The following is a 21,557-nucleotide window of genomic DNA, read 5'->3' as shown; positions in this document are numbered from 1 at the left end:
AATCCCTGCCAGTGAAGCGGGCCCGCACTGCCATTTTACGTGGGCGGGCCTTCTTGACATCTGGCGGGAAGCGCTATGCGACATGTTCATAATTTGCACAATAACTTTATTCAAATTTTTAACACCCTGCATGAAACCTCATCCCGCCGGTGGATGAGGTTTCATGTTTCCTCTATTTGCCGCCAGGGCTCCTGGCCTGCCCGCTAACCTTAAGGTTGGACGGGCAGGTCCTTTAATTGTTTCAATGATCCTGTCAATGGTCCCAATTGGCCACTGACAGGTCGGTGGGCCCGCAGCTGATTTTGCATCGCCCCCGCTTTCCTGAAAATTTAAATGGGGCGGGGTGACGTCGGGGGTTCCGCCTGACGTCACCCCACGTCATTTTACGGGTCGGCGAGCAGGCCCCACCCCCTGTTTGCCGACGGCAAAATTCTGCCCATTGTGTACTTGACTGCATATAAATCTATATGAAAAAATAAGCCAGCTAGATCTCTTGAGTTAACAAGTAAGGACTTCGTTTTATTGTTTAAAAACTCACTCAGGAAGAAGTATAAGACTTAGTAAAAAGGTACAAATGCATCCAAAACACAGACACACAAACATACACGCACACACCTTAGCAGGCAAAGCAGAACAAGATACAGGGTGGAGGAGGTGGAATTGGTAAGAGTCAAAGCCTGTAAGAAAAATATAGGAAAAATACATTCCGATGTTCCTTTGGTGGTCCTTAAAATTCCAGGGGTGTTGTAGCCGATGTAAGCTGGTGGTTTTTCTGGAGACAGTCTCTTTTAAACTGTTATCCATCTTTTTCCAAAGTGGATGCTATGACACTTGGAAGTTCCTTTCAATTGTAACAGAGCTAGGGTCTAAACTTGAGAGTAGCAGAGAGAGAGAGAAAAATAATGTTAATTTCTGCAGATTCCTTGCTCTAACAAACGGACAAGCTCATAATCATAGCTTTTCACAAGTGGAGTTCCGATCAGGTGCTAGTAGCACACAATGGAGGGCAATCCATATTAATGAAGGAGCTTTGATCTCCCATTGTCAAAGCTATCAAGATGCCATGGGAATGGATAGAGGATGCTTAGCACCCTCTTTGCATAATAGGTTTTGTTGATCCTTCTTTGTTTCTGGCAGTTTCTGGAGTCAAGAAGTCTGGTGGCCTGAAACAAAAACAGAAAATGCTGGAAAAACTCAGCAGGTCTAGCAGCATCCATGGAGAGAGAAACAGGGTTAATGTTTCGGGTCCATATGACCCTTCTCCAGAGCGGTCTGTCATATGGACCTGAAACACTAACTCCGTTTCTCTCTCTGCTGATGCTGCTAGACCTGCTGAAATTTTCCAGCATTTTCCGATTTTGTTTCAGATTCCCAGCATCTGCAGCATTTTGCTTTTATCTTAGTCTGGCGGCCTATTGCCCTTAGTTTTTCAGAGAGTTCAAAAATTGACAGATGTGAAGTAATCTGCTTCAGGGGGCTGCTAGAAACATGGCCAATTGCAGGTCAGGTGACTTCCGCAGCCATTCTAAAACACAGTGGATGGAATAATATGGAGCTGACAAGTTCTACGCCAACCCGCCCTGCAGCCATAAGATAACGCAGGGCGGACTAATGAGGCTGGGAGTAGGACGTCTGTCCCTCATTGGTGGCAGGGTTTTGGTTTAAGGGAGGTGGCAGGTAGGAAGGAAGGGGGTTCAGTCTAAGGGGTGCTGCCCTGCGATCTGAAGAAGGCAGCCCCCGAAGAGCGACGTCCCCCACTGCCCCCCCCTTTAAACATTTCTTGTAAAAAATCAGGCTTCCATCTCTCGCCTTGCTAACCACAGCAAATGTATTATGGCATGGGCAGCATATTATCAGGGTTAATAGGCTTGATAACAAGCCTGACTGACCCTAAATTATCCATTTAAATATGGCAGGCAGGCTGACGATTTTGGTTATGGGCCTGAGCTCGGGAAGGTGGGTGGGATGGGTGCCCATCCCACTTGACATGCCCTTCCCTGCGAGAAATATGCCCGCCAGGGGCACAAAGAAAATTCAGCCCAGCCTTAGCTGTTTCTTTTCTTTTTTTATATAAACGATCCAAGGCAACACACCAGCCATTTAAACTAACGATTAATATTCCACATTGCACACAGTCATCGTGACACTAGCTATATCCTAAGAATATATAGGAATATGAAATGCACTTCATTCTATGTCTTTTCTTAACTTGGTGAAGCCAGCCAACACAACATGGCTCTGGGTAAAGGAGTAAATAAAATTCATGAACAATTACATTGTTTTAATTAATTTTATTTCCACATCACATTTCTTCTATTTTAGTTCTGTTAAAGAACATCTGCAGGTGACAGGAGTTTGTTCAGGATTTAAACTTTTAACATTAGATGGAAAAAAAATCTATGTAAAGCCTTAAATATTTTATTTGATGCAAAATAAATAACCATCTTATTATAACCAGCTCATAATACAGTGTACACAAAAGTTAATAGAAGTTGTGCTGAGCTCTAAGCCTAATTTCCCAAAAGTGTTTAAACTTTTAAAATGCTAAAAGGCCATGGCACATTTTAAAAATGAAAGTTACATTGACCCTTTCTCTCCATTTACTACCTTTCCCTTCTTCCATTTTTGCATAATTTCACTTTTTAAGTTTTAAAGTATTGCTCTCTCCGCTTCCTTAGCCCTGTGAGAATGGCTGCCCCTTTGGTTTTTTTTTAATTTTCCACAGCAATTTTCAATGGGACTCCTGAATATTTGCTGCCAGCAATTGGAAATCTATGGAATAAGCCTGATTTCCAGCATTCAGGCATGATTGCCATTTCAGCTGCATTGTAGTTGGGTAATCATTTGAAATGATATTCAGGGCTGATACTGAGAATTCTCAAGCATCTGATTGTGGTCCTTCATTGCACTGCTACGGAAGCCAGGTCACCAAGAGTTTACTGAATTAAAAACATCTGATGCAGTACATCATTAACTGGAAGATTTGTTGAAGCTTGGGCAAAGGCATAACCCTAAATTAAAGTGCTTTTAATCCGCTATTAACCTACCACCCAGAAAATAAAAACAAAGAAGGTATTTTATAAGGGATGTATACTACGCACCCTGATATCACACCCTGACTTAACAAACATTTCATAGATCCTTTATTTAATGTTAAGGCCCTCTCTGACAACACAGTTTTAATTAATTTCCACTGCCATTCAACTTAATGATAGAAGGATTATCATATAGAATACAATTTATTTTGTAGTCAATTTTTTTCTCTATGAAATATGTTCATTTTGTAGAGTACCACCAAAAATAATTCAACTGAATTAGCAAAAATTGTCTTTTACTGAAAGTTAGGAACCTAGAAATTCAATGATGCCCTGCCTGTTCCTTGGGCACTAAACTGGTGGCAAAAGTTCTGATTAGGGCTGGCAGTAAGCATGTACTCATTGTGAGCTGGAAGTTTTGCATTTATAAATAAGGCCCATTTGGGGCTCCCTGTGCAAAACTGACTTGCCCAGAATGCAACTTGTTGGTGTGAACTAATGCGAATCTGGCATTTTTGTTGTTGTTGTTGTAAGGTTGCACCTGGGATTTAGAAGGAATTTTTATAACTTCCCATAAGGTGTTTTGTCTCCGATTATTTGCTTCCCGCACAATGTTATGAAAACTAGGAGGAACGCAACAACAGTACAGATCTGTACATTTGAAGGCATAGGGTAAAGGCACAAATTACATTATGTTTTTAACCCTCAATAAATATTAAGGTAATGTGCAATTGAAAGTTTCGGATGATTTCATGATTAATGAAAACAATGCTTAAAGTAGTTTGTCAAGGAAGGTGATGGTGTAATGGTATTGTTGCTGGACTAGTAAGAGACCCAGAGTAATTCACTGGGGTCCCTGGTTCAAATCCTGCCACACCAGATGGTGGAATTTGAATAAAATAAAAATCTGGAATTAAAAGCCAAATGATGACCATAAAACCATTGTTGATTGTTGTAAAAACCCATCTGGTTCACTAATGTCCTTTAGAGAAGGAAATCCACTGTCCTTACCTGGTCTGGCCTACATGTGACTCCAGACCCACAGCAATGTGGCTGAGTCTTAAAATATCCTCTGAGCAAGGGCAGTTAGGGATGGGCAATAAATGCTGCCCTATCCAGTGACACCCACTTGCCTTAAATACATTTAAAAGAAAATTCCTTTTGAGTGGTGGAGCTGCAGTATGCTCAACAGAACCTGGAATAGAAAGGCACAGAGGTCAAATAGGAGATATTTGAATTAGCCTAATGTAAATTAGCCTTTTGCTGGAATCCCTAAAAGAAGATTCAGTTCCATTGTTTTCATTGATCATGAAATCATCCGAAACTTTCAATTGCACATTACCTTAATATTTATTGAGGGTTACGAAAAATGCATTAAAGTTGTAAACCATTAATACAGCAATCATTTAACATCTTTCAATGAACAGCTCATTTACATTTTAATATTTAAGTGAGTTTACTTCTTTTAATTATTTTCTATGCGTTAAGGTGTGGAATATTAAGAATGGAACTCTTTACATGTCAGGCACCCGTTATTGACATTAAGCACACACAGTTCAAGAATCGCACTGCAAGATACAAAGTAAAGCCCCCTTTACTCTGTCCTAATAATGTGCTTCAGCCGCCACCTCATAGAACTATGTGCCACTACACCAACGTGACATTTTGTCAATTCCCAACAGCAACAATCTTGTTGTTTCCCTGTGTGAGATTGCTAGGTGGTCTGTATTTAAGGGAATTTTGGGCTGTAAGCCTATGCTGTTAAGAACTAGACTGAAACCGTCAAAACTCAATTTTATGTAGGATTGTTACAGTCAGCAAACAGTCTGATCTGAATTTGAACACAGGCCTCAGAGTTGAAAGTCAGCATTAAACCCATTAAGCAATCCAGTTCACTTATTAATTTCTCTGTAATACTTTTACAGTCTGTCTCACGCGGTCAGGGAAGCTAATGCTCTCAACTTTATTTGCAGTTTGGAAGAACAGAAGTAATCGACAACACCTTAAACCCAGACTTTGTACGGAAGTTCATTCTAGATTACTTCTTTGAAGAGCGGCAAAATCTCCGATTTGATTTGTAAGTTTGTCCTTCACCGCCATTGCACAGATATTTTTCTCGAGCTCTTAAGAGGGGGTACAGGTGAAGTAAGGAATGGGAAACGAAAGCAGGAATCATTGTTCAAATATTTCTGTTTCAACCTACACGTACAACCCTATGTTTTAGGTCCAGTAAATTGAATTCACTAAATTCAATTCATTTCTCCAAAAATATAGTTGGCATTTCTGTAATAAAGCACAATTTAAATTTGAGTTATTTTCAAACACTGGATCATTTTCCATGCATAAGCTACTAATTGTGTTGCATTCAAAGGAAACCATCAGCATTTAACTGCAGCTTTCATGTTTTTCATCAAGGTAGAATGGATTTAAATTGAATTCTATTTGATATCATTAAAATCAAGCGCATTGAGCAAGTTTCAAAGAATATTCGGTATGGCTTCTTTTCACCAGCCACAGATTGAAAATAAATAATGCTGAGAGCTGGAGATAGGCAGGCTATGAAGGCCTAAGCAGAAAGTAGGAGATAAAAAGGACCAAAAATACATAATGAGACAGAGAGTCAAGGAAAAAGAGAGAAGTAATGAAATTAGGGACCATATTTTTATTGCCTACTTATGTCATTGTAAGGGTGGAGAAGACAGGGCTTCATGTGTGCAAGAGTGATCATAACATGAGAGCTTCCACATACAGTTTGAGGGTGAGAAATATGGGTGTGGGTCTAAAACCGGTGTTTTAAACTTAAATAGTTGCAATTACAAAGACATGAAGCCAGAGTTAGCTAAAGTGGACTGGGAAAATAGATTTAAGGGTAAGACAGTAGAAATGAACTGCCGGACATGTAATGAGATAGTTCATAACCCTCCACACAGATGTATTCCATTGAGAGAGAAAGACCAGTATGAGAAGGATGCATCAGTGATTGCTAAATAAGGAAGTTGAGGATGATATGAAATTGAAAGAAAAGACATAGAATGCTGCAAAGATTAGTGGCAGGTCAGAAGATTGGATTTTTTTTTAGAAACCAGCGAAAGCTTAATAAAAAAATGAGGAGAAATTAGAGTATGAGAGAAAACTAGTAAGAAGTATAATGACACAGACAGTAAAAGCTCTTACAAATATAGAAAAAGAATAGCTAAAGTAAGCATTGATCCCTTAGAGGATGAGACTGGGGAATTAATGATAGGAAGCAAAGAAATGGCAGATACTTTGAACAGGTATTTTGTATCTATCTTCACAGTAAAGAAACCAAAAGCATCCCAAGAAGTAGAAAATCAAGAGGCAAAAGGGAGGAAGAACTTAAAACAGTCACGAAAGAAAAAGTACTAGGAAAACTAATGGGACTAAAAGCTAGCAAGTCTCCAGGATCTAATGGCCTACATCCTTTGGGTCTTAAAAAAAGTGGCAGCAGAGATAGTGCATGCATTGGTTGTAATCTTCCAAAATTCTCTGGATCCTGGAACGGTCTCAGTTGGAAAACCACAACTGTAACACATCTATTTGAGAAATAAGGGAGACAAAAGTAGGAAACTAATGGCCAGTTTAGCCTAACGTCCATCATAGGGAAAATGCTTGAATCCAATATTAAGGAGATGGTAGCAGGACGTTTGGCAAATCATAATATAACCAGGCAGAGTCAACTTAGTTTTGTGAATGGTAGATTGAGTTTGACAAATTTATGAAAGTTCTTTGAGGATGTAACAAGCAGAGTGGATAAAGAGGAACCAGTAGATGTAGTGTATTTGGACTTTCAAAAGGCATTCAGTAAGGTGCCACATAAAATGTTGCTGCACACGGCAAAAGCTCATGGTGTTGGGGGTCATATTTTAGCATGGATAAAGGATTGGTTAACTAACAGGAAACGAAGAGTCTAGATAAATGGATCATTTTAAATTTAGCAAACTGTAATTAGTGGATTGTCATAGGAGTCAGTGTTGGGTCCTCAACTGTTTACAATCTATAATGACTTGGATGAAGGGAATTACTGTATTGTAGTCAAATTTGCTGATGATACAAAAATTGGAGCTATCCTCGCTTCATGGGCAAGCTGGCTGTTTTTTGTTAACGTTGTCAAATGGAGGAAATATTTTGAATTGGTGAAGTATTGCATTCATTTGAATTCTACTATTTTGCAGCTTAATGCACTAGATCAATAGGTACCACATCTTCCTTCCCCACCTTTCTGCTATCCAACTATTTTTTCTTCAGCCATGGACAAGACTGTCAGTGTAACAAAATTATTGTCAGTGAGGTCATTGAGTAAGGCAGCCAACTTCAACAATCGATGAAATAATATTCAGTATCAAGAACCAGGGTGACTTGTATGTTCTCAAATCAAGTTCCCTGGTCTTGTAAAGCTTAGCACTATCCTGGGCACTAGGCTGTAAGAGGAGTGAAAGGGTCAATCTTTAATGTGTGAAAATACATCAAGCGTGAAAGGACCTTTGATAGTAAATCAATTCACTTAGTACAATATATTGTCTACCACAAATAGGTTGAGAAAGTGCATATAGAGGCCAGATTTTCTGAGCTGGGTAATCCCATATATAGAGTAGAATGACGGCATTAATAATATATTTCTTTTAAGTAACACAGAACCTTTTAACCTCAAAATTCCTGAGAGGACAGGCCGTTGCATTGTGGGAAATATGGCGGGACAGGATTTCTGGCTGCTATTGTGCCCTGTTGCCGGTTTTATCCCAGATTCTAAAGGTGGCGGGGGATGGGGGGTGGGGTGCAGGGGACAGTGATAAGCAGGAAGACAACAGGCTATTGTGTCATTTACAGTGCTCGCTCAGGTTGAGTGGCTCCATGCTATTTAATTGGGAAAAGAGGTGGGAGGAAAGCTGAATGTTTTGTCTAAAGGTGCCAGATTTTATGTCTTTTAATTTATACAGTATCATTTGCAGCTTTTCTAATAGAATTGCTATTCTGTAGCCCATAATTTCAGACAGAATATCTTCCTGGCAAGCAACACATACCAATATCATGCAGGCATACTTACTGTTAGGACAAATGGAAGCAAAACTGATGGGATTTCTGATAAGTTTACTTTTTCCTTATTCTTTCACAGGATGTGAGCATTACTGGCAAGGCCAGCATTTGTTGCCCATCCCTAATTGCCTTTGAACTGAATGGCTTACTAGTTTAGGTCCTTGGCTTTAGATTTCCTTCCCTGAAGGGCAGTAGTGAATCAGATTGGTCTTTACAAAAATGGATGATAATTGATGGTCACCATTACTGAGGCTAATGTTATATACCAGATTTATTAATTGAATTCAGATTCTACCAGTTGCCATGGTGGGATTTAAACCCATGTCCCCAGAGACACCTGGCCCTCTGGATTACTAGTCTAGTGACATGACTACTATGGCACCATCTCCACCAATGATGTAATTTTATTAGTTCCATCTCACCTATTGTGAGCATAGTGAAGATGAGAGATGGGGGAAATGGGTGTAGTGTCAATGTAAGAAGCACCAGGTTCCCACTCCCCCATCAAAATTTCACCAGTAGTTCAAAAAGAAACGGTGGCTGCATTCATAGTTACGCTGCTTTGACATCTACAATTCTGTCATTTCATTGTCTGCTGCCCCTCTTCCCAAAATAGTGTCTCATATTTTTGAAACCACTGTATCTATTTGCAGACCAAAATTAAGTGCCAACCTGGTAAAGCTACACACAAAATGACACACATGGCATGCAAGGAAATACATGGCACCTTTTCCAACCATGTTCACATCCAGAGAATAATTTTTTTTAAATGATTTTTATCATATGGCATTAAGTATTGTCATCTCCAAATATTCCAGCATTTTTTCAGACTTCAGAGCTCATTTATAATTTCTCATTTTCTAATCATTTGCGTCATCCATCATCTGATCACTTCACACAATATTAGAATTGGAATGGCACAAATTGTCTTATAGGGAGACAACTTTAACTTGCTGCCTTTCATTTCACACCTGACAAATGGGCATGTAGGAATTGGAATTGATGGGGTCCTCACCCACCCCCGCCCATTGACACCCAAGGCCTGCCCTATGCTGTATTGAAGTAAGCCTGTAAATGCGAAAGCAGCTTGTCCATCTGAAACTGGGTGCAGGGTTCCAGTAACACAGGGAAATCTGGAGGTGAGTGCAGCACATTTGCCAATGGTCTTTTAATCCAGCCACTGCATTTGCGTTGGAATTCCAGGTTTCCCAACCCATTATGTGGAGCAGGTGTGATGATGACCTGTGTGAGTTGATTTCAATTCCAGTATTTAAAGACACTTTGCAAAGCTGACAATTGATGGGAGTCAGAATGAACTTACTTTAATGATGCCTTCCTGGATGTGTTACTGAGGGCTGTAAGGGCCATAGAGAGAGATATTGTTCCTGATGGATGGGAGGAAAAAACCTGCCAGTGCGAGGGTGTAGCTGGAGATACTGGAGAAGGTCAGCAGCAGGAATGTGGTGCCACACTGCTCAATTCATGGCCAAACACAGTTTAATGGCATGGCCAGGAAAGGTGAGTACAGTGGCACATTCAACAACACCCTGATGTGTGTATCACTCCAACTCCTCACTCTCTCTTCTCAAGCCCACTTAAGCACACCACTACTCACTCCAACTTACTTTTCAGGTGCCCCATCCCTTTCTGTCTGTGCACTTCCTCACATCCCCATCTGTTTATCCATCATTGACACTCCCCGTATCTTAATGCAATGTCATTCCACTCCTTCATTACCACCCTCAACAAATGCTCTCTACTCATTCATTCATCTCGCACATATGTCTCTTTTTCCTCCTCGTGAGAGGGGAAAGAAAAACCACCAGTGACAGGCTGTGAACTGAATTGGTCCTTCAGTAATATCGTAACTGACAGCTGGAGAGGAGGTGGTGCAGGGCATCAGTGGAGTCTTGGTCTGCTTTGCTGTTGGAGATGGGGGCCTCTATGCTTCCTGGTGACAGCTAAATATCATACAGCCACATGGCATACAACACTCACTCAGGTTGATTTGATATCAGCGGTGAGTAAACTATGATCATGTACATAATAATCACTTAAAATCCTTATCTTGACAATTCTAAATTCAGGTCTTTAAGCTTTCAAAGGACAATCAAGTGATGCAGGAGGATGATGATGACTCCTCAGAAGAGGTAACTCCCTCATGAGGGTGCACCCTCACAGAGCTCATGCAGACTATGCACCAGCTTCGATACTTACACTTCGATGGGACCCAAAAAGAAAATGGTCGAGTTTCATCTGGTGACTCGCACATCACAATGTGAGTAAGAATAAATGGTGGCAGCAGAGACAGCAGTGGAGATTCTGCATCGGAGGCTGTAGGATCCTTCAAGCTCTGCTCATCTGGATGAAGATACTTTACTTCGAGGTGCTGTTGATCAAGTGGATACTTCTGGAGCAGCAGCAAAGAATGTGCCATGTGCTGGCAGACTTTCCAGCCAGACTGTGAACACTTGCAGGGAGAGTGCAGGAATCTCAAGCATCACTGACACAATGTCAGAAGCATTTGGAATGATGTTTTTGTCCATGGCCATCAAACACAATTGACCAAGCGCATTCAGGCCTCAACAATGGCTGTCATGCTACGAATACCACTTCAAATAGGATTGGTGAAGCCCTAACATTGATCATTCATTGCCCCACTGACCTACATCAAAGTGTTTTCCAGCTTATTGTTAGCACAGAATTGAGGACAGGCCAGGAGGTGGATGATGGTGAACAGGAATTTGGAACTGGCAAAGTGGTTGAAAATGTGTCCCCTTCTCACCCATTTCTGCTTCCTTTCCACCTCATCCCCTCACTCCGTCACTACCTATTACCCCGTATGCTGTCGATTGCCAAGTCTGCCCATGCACAGCTGCCATTGGAACATTTGTTGGAGAAGCCTTCATGGACTCCAAAGCCTAGAGGATGTCAGCTAAAAGCATCTGAATAGTCAAAGCAGTTGATCTGAGCTGTCTGCCTCTGCTGAAGCCATAAGGGTTTCAACATGAAGATATGCTCCGAAGTGAAAGAGTAAAGATTTGTTGTTACACAGGGTGATGCACCTGGCACGTTGTTGGATTGTTAAGTTTCTGGGTCTTTTTGAGCCACATAAATATTATGTGCTTTCACCAGTTTCCCGTTTTGTCCATTTTTGGCTTCTGCCTGACAGGTGGCATTTTGACTTGTGAATGGTAAGACATGAATTAATACCAAACAACAGGGGCTGTGAAAGTGATGCTCGGATGTTTGTGGGATTTCTTTGTGTTGGGGACATGGGTTTGGGGCAGGTCAGTTTTAGTATGTGGCTGCCAGTTGGGAAACTAAATGAATCTCACAATAATGAGGGCATCCCAGACAGCAGTGTGTATTGGTACATTGACTGTGCATCACATTCCCCCTTCTCTGAAGAGGCCCTGTGCTTTGCAACTAGTTCCTCCTGAATATCCAAACCTTGCTGCTGTGCGCTGTTGCACTATGCACAGCAAGCTGCAACCTGGAGACTCTGGCTTGTGCATATTGAAGGGCACCTCTGGATCTGTTGAGGCATTTGAATTACATCTTCATGCCGATTACTTGGTTGATGACACATCTGGTTGTCATACGAATTTCATCGTTTTGTGTTTCTTGTAAGTGTCATCAACCAGGTTTTAAGTACGTGTCCTTTGTCTCCAAGCAACTGGCCACTTTGTCTGCTTCAAGGTTTGGGGAGATTATGGAGGGTTTACTAGCACAAGACGAAAGCATCATGGCAGCTACCTGGGAATCTTGTGCACGCCTGTATAGGCACCTTTTTGTTGGTGCACACCAGCTCCATCTGTGCCATCCTGCAAATGTCTCTGCAGAGCATTGTAAGAAGCAAGAAGCAAAGGAGTTGAGGGTGGTGGTGATAGCCAAGGTGTGACCGCTAAGCCCACTTGATAGCACGATAGGTCACCTTCCAATTGCCACCAACTGATGCAAGACCCTGAGCCTTCTGAGACACTGGTGTTCCGATATGCCCGGGAAGCTCATCCTCTGCCTGCACACCCTACAATGCGAGTATCACCCCCTGCAAGCTGCAGCTCTCCATCTCCTCTCCACTGTGAGTTGGCAGGTTGGTGAGGAGCAGGTTGTTACTGGTTCTGCTGATGGCATTCCTGCTGCTGGTAATCCTCTGGCACTTTTCCCGCAGCTGCTTCATCTGAGGACCAAAGTAAACCAGCATCCACATTGATGTGATAGATCACAACTCCAAAGATCAGATGTGCCAAACTGTATAGCAGTGAAAGTAACCTCTCGAGTTGAGAACGGAGGGAAAAAAAGCCTTTCATACAATCAAACAAGAAAGCAGCTGTGAGGTTTCAGTACTTATTGGAATATTTGCCTGTCTCTTCTGTCCCCTTAATTGCCACTGTGAGCTTGTGTTGCCTTCATTGGCGAGTTCCAGGAAACCTAGGAAACCCATGCACTCAAAGTCAAACCATTAAACACGTGTTAACATTGTTATTAACATATTGAAATTGGCAACCCGCCTATCTTGAGGGGAGCTGCTTGCAAGCAACCAAACGAGTAATAGTTAACTGTGGATGTTGGTGAGTTGGACCAACATGCCATCAATTTCTACATTTTTAACCTCCACACTGGCTCCCAAAGTAAGACGTACCCCAACATGTATTGATCAATACAAAATTTAGATTACATTTATTTATTTGCTATGGGCTGTTTTTAATTGCACTTTTTCATTAACTATGGTTTCTGCGTGCTTATATAAAAGGAATCAATTTAGAAAACACCTCAGGAAAAGAAGCAAATGTATTTATTTGAGTTTTTTTTAATAAGCATTCTCTATGTGGAAAATATTGATGTGGAGGCAAATGGAAACATGCCAATGAATTTAAAGCTGATAAAAGACTGAGAGGATCTGATAATGCCAACAATATTGTGCAGATTATGAATACCTTCAGAACCCCAGAATTTTCTCACAGCCTTGTCTTCACTGCTTGCATCTATTCTTATATTGAACTAATACTTTAAAATATAAATAGTGAAAGTTGTGTACTACAGGTTTTTGCAGTTACCCAGTCAGGAGCAGGATGTCCAGGTCCAGATAGGTCAGGTATTCCCAGATAGTTCTCAAACTAGATTGGGTTTGCAATTCTAATAAAAATTAATGGAGCCATCATAAGATGTAGGCTTCTTCTCAAGATCTGGACTTGAAGTAAAGAGGGAGAAGGGTTTCTGCTAGGGGCAGGAATGTTAAAATTATTTTTAACCAGGATACTGTTAGAAAATTTTATAATAAGCTTGAAATCAATAATTTGAACAAAGTTCTTATTCTAAGCAAATCCCTTTTATGTAATAATCCTTATAATTAAATTTCCTGTAGGGTTGATTTAAAATTTCACTGTAGGACTTAAGCACATAATTAGGCTGACAATTCACTGAAGTGCTAAGGAAGTGCTGCATTGTCTAAGAAATAAGTTTTTGGATAAGAACTTATACTGAGGCACTGCCTGGTGAGATCCAATGGTGCTCTTTAAAAAAAAACAGCAGGAAGTCCTCCCGCAATTAACGCCACCAAAACAGATTAACCAAACACTTAGCTCATCGCTGTTTCTGACACCTTGCTGTTAGCACATTGAGTTCTGTATTTGCCAAAAACACAAAACAGTGACAAACAACAGTGACAACAATTCAAAAAGTATGTCACTGGTTGTGAAGCACTTTCAGACCTTCTGAGCATGGCAAAGTCAATATATAAATGCAAATTTTAAATACTGTTCTTCATTAGTTAAGTTGCTTCTCCTTTAAGTCTGTGTATTTTTTCTCTTAATTTAGTTACTCTACATCACATCAGTAAACCTTTCTCCTCAATTTAAATTTTCTTCTTGATCACATTCCACAGAAAAGAACTTGGCACCAATATATTTTTCTGAAATACACCCACCTTAACACTCTCAACCTACATTCAGGCTCCAAGGAAAGGCTCGAAAATTTTCTTTTTAAAAGCTGTGAACTATGAGCTGATGAGTAATCATATCCTCAGAGGAAAAAAGTAGAGATTATTTGCACAAAACTTCAATTCCATTAGTAATGTGATGTCTTAGAGGAATTTATTGGGCACCTTGAACCACCAGCACATGTTGAGGAGCTCGTGCCCTACTCCATACCTGAACTCATGAACCTGAGACCTGCCTCTTCTCTCCTCCTGACACTGTGGTCAAGAAATTGGGCTCAGTAGTGCCTGTTTATTAGTGTACGTGTGTACTGAATACCTGCCAGAGAGCAGAGCAAGCAGGCTATTATGCCAATTGGCGTGCAACACTGATTTTATGCCAGTGCTGCCATTCTGCAGCCCAGTGGTCCAGTTGCCCCCCCACCTCTCTTAAGCTTGCGTAGATTGACATCCATCTAGCAGCAGCATGGATCCCCTACCAGTATTACTTAATGGGATCATCAACTCATTAGTTAGTTTCCAGGTTGATGCCCCAATGATCCTAGTAATCTGTTGGAGGACAGATTGTTGGACTGCTGTGACATGCTGCAAGCCCATTTGAACGCTGGTATCCGTAGCCAAGCTGGCAGCTGCCTAAGCCAGGATGTCAATAAGATGACCTTGCATGACTTAAGTCTGAACTTCCACGGCAACACTCAAATGTTTGGTGGAAACTGCTTGAGCTGCAAGGGAAGTTGAGATATCAGCTATCAGACATTACATTGTGGTTGGGTATGTTGATGGAATTAGCCAGCAATAACATGCTGGACAGGATAGGCTGCAAGCTCTGCCTAAAGCCCTGTGCCAAATTAGTGCTGAACTCCTGCTTGCTCCTTAACATTGATCATCAGCTTTCTGGCAGCCTTCCCAATACACCAAGCAGTTTATAGAGTTTACCCATCAGCCTGCTCCATTAACCAACCCTATTGAGCTCCTCATCTGAGTCTCCTGCAGCTGAACTCATGTGCAACCTCATTTGGTGGAGCTGTCACCTGTGCAGCTGCAGCACAATTGTGCCTGGGTTCTCCACGTGCAGATCTGACCTCTAACCTATTCTCTAAGGTTGCACAGTGTCAGCAACTAAGGTGATAGCTTCGAGTGTGAAATCAAGTGAGGGTGTGTCTTAATCACACTCTTCCTGGTCTTCCTCCACTATCTAGCCAGATTCACCTATTTTGATGTCTGAAGGACAAAGCCAGAGGAATACAATTTTGGTGAGTAGAGGGAAGAAAGCAAGAGGTTCATTACACCATTAACAGCTTGTAGATCAGAAGAGATTGTGGGATGAGGAGGATTAGATATGAGGGTACTATCACCTTCAATGGTTTCAGCCCTATCACTGGCCACAGCCTTGGCAATGGCACTTTAGGCATTGACCAGCACTATCGCCCCCATGGCAGTTAGAGTAGGTGCACCTCTCCCCCTCCAGTTAGTTCCTGATGCCTTCAGTTGTGCACAACCATCCACCATTAGAGAAAGGGAAGTGTGTCATTGAGTTTTGTGAAATATGTTTGAGTGATTTGGCTGAGTTGGCAATGTGTGCAGGGTATGAGATGTGGCTGTGAGGCTTGCAAAATAGTGCTAAGAGTATGAAGGTGAGGTGAAACATGTGAATGTTTGGTATGAGTTCTGACTGACAGACAGTGATAGGGGTGTGGTGATTTGAGCAGTGGCTGATGAGTAGTCCAGTTTATAAAATATTGCATTTGAAAATGCATTCATTGACCTTCGCCAGTCAGGTGAGGTTGTCGAAATTGTGGCACTGCATCCAAGTCCTCAGGGCTGGATCCCCAGCATTGACCTTCACAACTACCTGCTTTCACTGCCTTCTGAGTATGTGTTTAAAGCCCTACTAGTCCCCTGCAGATACAGGATGATGATGCAACTTGTTTCCATCTCCTCCACCAAGAGCTCCAATGCAGCATCAGAAAACCTGGATACCTATGCTTTCCCATGGTCAGCCATTTTTCTATATTCCATAGGTGAGACTCAGCTCACACAGGACTCCCAGCGCTTGCCCCAGACACAATGCACCTTCCCTTTAAGCAGCGTGGACTAGCTTTAAGTAGTTTGATTTTGGGCTCCATGCTGTTGCATGCCGCCAATAAATAGCACTGTGAGCACCGCTGCATGAAAAATCATACAAATGAGTAGGTGGCATGAAGATACCATGCTCTCTGCACTACATCAAACAGGAGTGGGTGAACTGCACATTGTGATCCCTTCACCTGTTTGTGGGGGCTATTTGCCTTTTGTGTTTCATTTTCTTTTGCAAATCAATGCCCAGAAATACGAAGAAACGTTAACATGAATCATCTGTTAGAGAGAATCATTTTACTTTTGGGGGTTGTACTGCCTCCCGTAGCAGTATTACATTTTGGGCACAACATACAGAAAATCGTAGTGTACCCTGCCATATGCTATGTAGGATGGATGTTTTGCTATTGCAAACATCTTTTTACAATTAACCTGATAGCAGCATCCATCATCACTAATCAAGGAGCTGAAATATTAACAACGGGAAACCACGTTTTAAACTAAATGCTGGTTCCACTAGTTCACATAAGTTTGTAGTAATGTTGCTAAAGTATAAGTGCTTAAGACTAAAATACCATGGGCCAGATCCTCTGGTCTCCAGATCGTTGGATACTGGACGTACCACTGAAGATGTGTATTGGGACCCTGTGGAAATCCTGATATGCACACCTACATGGGAATTGCCTGGGAAGTTTAAACTTCTGATGGGCAATTTCCCCATTCCTTGGGACCCTCTGTTAATAGTGGTTACCCAGGAAATGTTCGACAGGTTAAAACCTGGTCTAACACCTGGTTAACTACACAACTGATCCCCAACCTGACCCAACCACCCCCTGATCAGCCGACTATACACCCCAACCAGACCTGAGAGCCAACCCCCTGATCCGACTAACAATCGACAACCTGACTACCCACCGACCTGTCGACCCACTTACCCACCCATTTGCTTGCCATTCCCTCACCTATCCATTCCCTAACCTTTAAATTTACCATACAGCTGCTAGTGCTGTAAAAAGGGGGCATGCTCTAGCTTCTCCTGACTGCTCTGACAGAGTTCCCTGAGGTACACTACGCTGTGTATTTCTTGAAAGCCGGTATCGGAATAGCCCAGGAAAAATACACAGCAGTGTTGAGTCAGGGAATTTTCGAATGCAGCGGCAATCCAACTATCATTGCTACTGTTCAGAAGATCTGTGCCTATGAAATTATTTCAACCTAGTTTTGTTGACGTTCTGGGAGATTTGGTTTGTTAGTAAAATCCCAAGAATAATGGAAAAAAGTGACTAAAAATAGGGTAAAGAAAGCCCATGAGGTACACTTTAATAATTCCCCAACCCAATTATCAGTTTTCCCCTGTTATGGACAGGAGGAGGATTAATTTAAACAGCGCTGATTTTTCCTCTCACTACCTGTCAGTAAACAGAAAGGTGTTATTTATATTTTCCCCCTTTATAAGCGGTGGCATATTTTCCCCAACTCTTCAGTTTTGGAGTTATCCAATCCTCTATTGATAACCCCACAGCAAACTTGAGATAAGGTAAAATAAGAGGGGTGGTTTATTTTACACACATACAAAACGTGGGAAAGGGTTTTGCAACATCTGCCCTTTTTGCATTCACACAATAAAAGAAGGATAAGGGAAAGAAAGGGGTACAAGGCAAGACCACTATAAAAATAAGCGTTATGATTTCACGTGAGTCCAGAGTTCAAAATCAAAAGTCCAATGGCGTATACCTTCAGAGGGTCACAGGCTGACTGGTGCAGGGTGATCCACCTTTCCTAGAAGCAAGGACTTTCACGATGGGAGAAGAATTAGCCTTGAAGCTACAGATACAGAAGTTGCGATATTCCAGTAGTTCACAGTAGATGAGGGCCAGCACTTTACCTGGACAGAGTTCTTTCTGCTGTTACCTGTTAGGTGTTAAAATGGTAGACTGCCTGGGTTAAGTTCCATATGACAATATTATGGGTTCTATCTGCTTGGGAGAGGTCATGCGACATAACTCCCACTTCTTTTCCTGGATCTTAGACAGGCCTGGAATCTTGAGGTGTTTAACAGAGGAGTCAGGGCCCCTTTTCTCCTTTGCAGACATACCGTCTCCATTGGCCGGGGCTCTGCGTTAGAAATGTAAAGGGGTTTGGTGCATTTCTTTGGAATTTGATTGTCAGCAGTCACAGAGGCCTTTAGTAGCTCTTTAAGGGATAACAAGGTCCCTGCTGGTTTCTGAAGGTTAGAAATCCCTCTGGCATGAGTCATGACTAGTCAGGGTAAAGCCTTGTTAATTTTTAAAATAAAAATATTAATTTGAAAAAGTAGCCAGATTGACGTAGATATATATATATATATATTCCTTCCTGTCTTCTGACTGGGACATCCCATTGTGTCAATCTTTCAATTATTAATTATTTTCTGTATGGGCCTAGGTCTCTGTAATGCAAAGTTATAAGAAATCTCTTAAAACTCCATGGGGGAAAAAAGATATTTTTCTATTTATTTTCATTCACGACCAAAGTTAGTAATATAATAAAGGTGATAGTTTTTGTTACTGTTTCTTTCTAGGTATGATGTTGATTCAAAAAGCCCAGACCTATCAAAACATGTAAGTACTATTTTACTTTCCAGTTTTGGATGATGTTCTATTATTTGATTTCTCTTTATATTAAGTGCCAAGTGCTTTTTTCTGTTCCTCACTTTGCCACAACTCCAGAGAATAGCTGTGTAGACCATGTCATGGTGCATTGTGATTGGCTGGCATCAGGACACTTAAATTATGAGGATAGTTTATGTAAATATGGGTTGTATTTTTTCTAATGTGAAAGGTTGAGGGATAATCTGATTGAGATTGAAGGAAAAAAAATAAAAAGGATTCAATACAGATGATAAAGAGAAACTATTTCCTCCATTCAGCGAGTTCAGAACAAGACAGCACAACCTTATAATCAGAGCTGGACCATTCAGGAGTGAAATCGTACAAAAGGTTGAAGAAATGTGAAATTCTCACACTAAAAAGACTGCAGATGTTGGGTCATTTGAAATTTTCATGGCTGAGATACACAGATTTTTATTTCTTAAGGATGTCAAGGGATTATGTATCAGAAATGGGTAAATGGAGTTGGGATACACACCAGCCAAATTCTAATTGAATGGTGGAAGAGGTTTGAGGACTGAATGGCCTATTCATCTCCCTAGGAAGAAGCAGAAAGCTCAGCCGATATGTATGTCTGCCTAGCTAACTGTTTTTACATTAAAGACTATTCATGGTCAGACAGCTTGCTCCTCTCCTAAGCCATCTTTCTGTGCAACAGATGATGCTGTGCCTTGTCCCAGATAACAATGAGTAGTGGCTCATTTCTTTGAATTATCTTTTATTTGCTTAAAGTTTTTTTTGAATCATTCCTTTCAGGAGATGTACAATCATTGATTGTGGTATTTCATTCTATGCAGTAAATGCAATAGTGTGATCTTTGGTTGGAGTTTAAATGCATTTTAATATTTAAACATATAAGTATAATAATGAGGAGTAGAATAGAATTGTAGGGTTCAATATCCTCCTCCTACTGCAATCCCACATGACTGCATACACATAATTTGAGTATTGCTGTTATTTCCCCTTCCAGGAAATCCTGAACAAAGCAAAGGGGACAGTGATTGGGCATAATGGGTCTCCACATCTTTTTCCCCTGCCTTGCATCTGATATCTAATATTTCCCAGGTACACAAGAGGGAAAATTGCTACTAATATGTAAACAAGAAATAGGTGCACACATTTGAAGGCAGGAAGAAAATGAAGAAAATATTTTTTCAAGTTATTTCTTTCTACATGGTGGCTTTATCAAAAAAAAAAGTATCTTTGTTCTCTAATCTGTTCTGTAATATCCAGAACAAAGCATTTACACAAAATAACAAACCGATTCTGTACTGTAGAGCAGACCATGAATTTTGAAAATTGCAAACCACACGCACTTTACCAGTGATTTTAAAATAATTTTATTTTGTGAATTAGCAGATGATTCCAATCAGCACCTTAATGGCTCTTATTGTATCATTGCATTTTAATTGACCCATTTGCTAGAATACATTATTGCAGCTCTAATACAGCCTCCTGTAAATTGGAGGTTGAAATAAGAGTAAGGTCCTGGTTGAAGTGATAGGGGTGGAACCACATATTCATTAGGAGATGGGAAACTATCAAGGTCATTTAATTATCATCCTCAGAATACTGTATCCTGTCAGCAATGATTGCAGTGTGTAAAATATATAACTCAACCATGATATGATTTGTTACTTCATAGGACTTTCTGGGACAGATGTTCTGCACCCTTGGGGAGATTGTGGGCTCATCAGGAAGCAGATTAGAGAAACCACTAATGTAAGTTAAATGTGCCTTGAGATTAATTCTACCTAATATTCAAAAATGCTGGTGTAAAATCAAGACCTTTACTGATATAAAGGTGCGAGGACTTGTGCCAAGTTTGGAAGAGTTCTGATGCAGTAGAAAAGGAACAAACATTGAATTGAATCAAAATTTCACAGAAGATTAAAAATCAGTAATCGAGGTGAATTGGGTGACACCAAGGTCCACTTTCCCTCTCATCTACTTGTTATAAGAATGCTACACGAAATGGGTTTGAACATTCCAATTCCAGTTGCTAGTAAATGCAGGGTCACAGGATGTTAAATATGACATACATTGGGATTTAGTTAAGAACCTCACTCAGAAAGCATAAGTTAATGTGCTTTGTGAAGGGGAAACATTTGTACAGGTGTATTAGCTATTCCATGACCCTACTGATATACAATCTAGGTATTGGCTGCAATGTAGAAAAGCATGAAACAAAGCAAGCTTTGCATTTATGTAGCACCTTTCATTACCACTGGATGTCCCAAAGTGCTTTACAGCCAAGAAATACTTTTAAAGTAAAAGCAAAAAATGCAGATGCTGGGAATCTGAAATAAAAACAAAAAGTGCTGGAAAAGCTCAGCAGGCCTTGCAACATCTGTGGAGAGGGAAACAGAGGCCTGGATTTTCCGCGTCCTCTGGTGTCGCGCTTGTTTGGTGGCATAAGCCGACAATAAGGTGAGAAGGCCAAAAATCAGTTTCACGATATTGTGAAGCCAGTTTGTGATCGTCCTCTCGGACACCGGGAACTTCAATGTAATACATTAGCATATCATTCTAAGACCAGCCTACCAGACTCATCACCACCACCACACACACACACACACACACACACACACACACACACACACACACACACACACACACACCCCCCCCCACCTCCGGCCCCGGTGTAGAACATGTCTTGACAATTATGACGTGCAGAAGTTGGGACTTACCGACAGGGCCTTGCTCGCATCACGGACATCCAAGGAGCAGAAGATACTGGAACCTGACAGCAGTGGGATCCTGGAAGAACATCTATGGTATGCTGGGTGGATTTTCATGGACCTGGCC

General features: G+C 41.1%; 1 protein-coding gene across 1 annotated transcript in view; it reads left to right on the top strand.

Moving 5' to 3' along the window:
• cpne5b (copine Vb) overlaps positions 1-21,557 on the top strand; it is a 723,670-nt gene that overhangs the window by 149,649 nt on the left and 552,464 nt on the right. The window contains exons 4-6 of the mRNA XM_041195525.1: positions 5,009-5,112; positions 18,662-18,701; positions 20,395-20,471. Coding sequence (XP_041051459.1) covers positions 5,009-5,112; positions 18,662-18,701; positions 20,395-20,471 — 221 coding nt within the window. The remainder of the gene's footprint in view (positions 1-5,008; positions 5,113-18,661; positions 18,702-20,394; positions 20,472-21,557) is intronic.

The sequence above is a fragment of the Carcharodon carcharias genome, chromosome 9, assembly GCF_017639515.1.
Source record: "Carcharodon carcharias isolate sCarCar2 chromosome 9, sCarCar2.pri, whole genome shotgun sequence".
In the NCBI taxonomy this organism is placed as follows: Eukaryota; Metazoa; Chordata; class Chondrichthyes; order Lamniformes; family Lamnidae; genus Carcharodon; species Carcharodon carcharias.
Note: the sequence above shows the minus strand (reverse complement) of the source record. Positions and strands in the feature narration are given on the sequence as shown.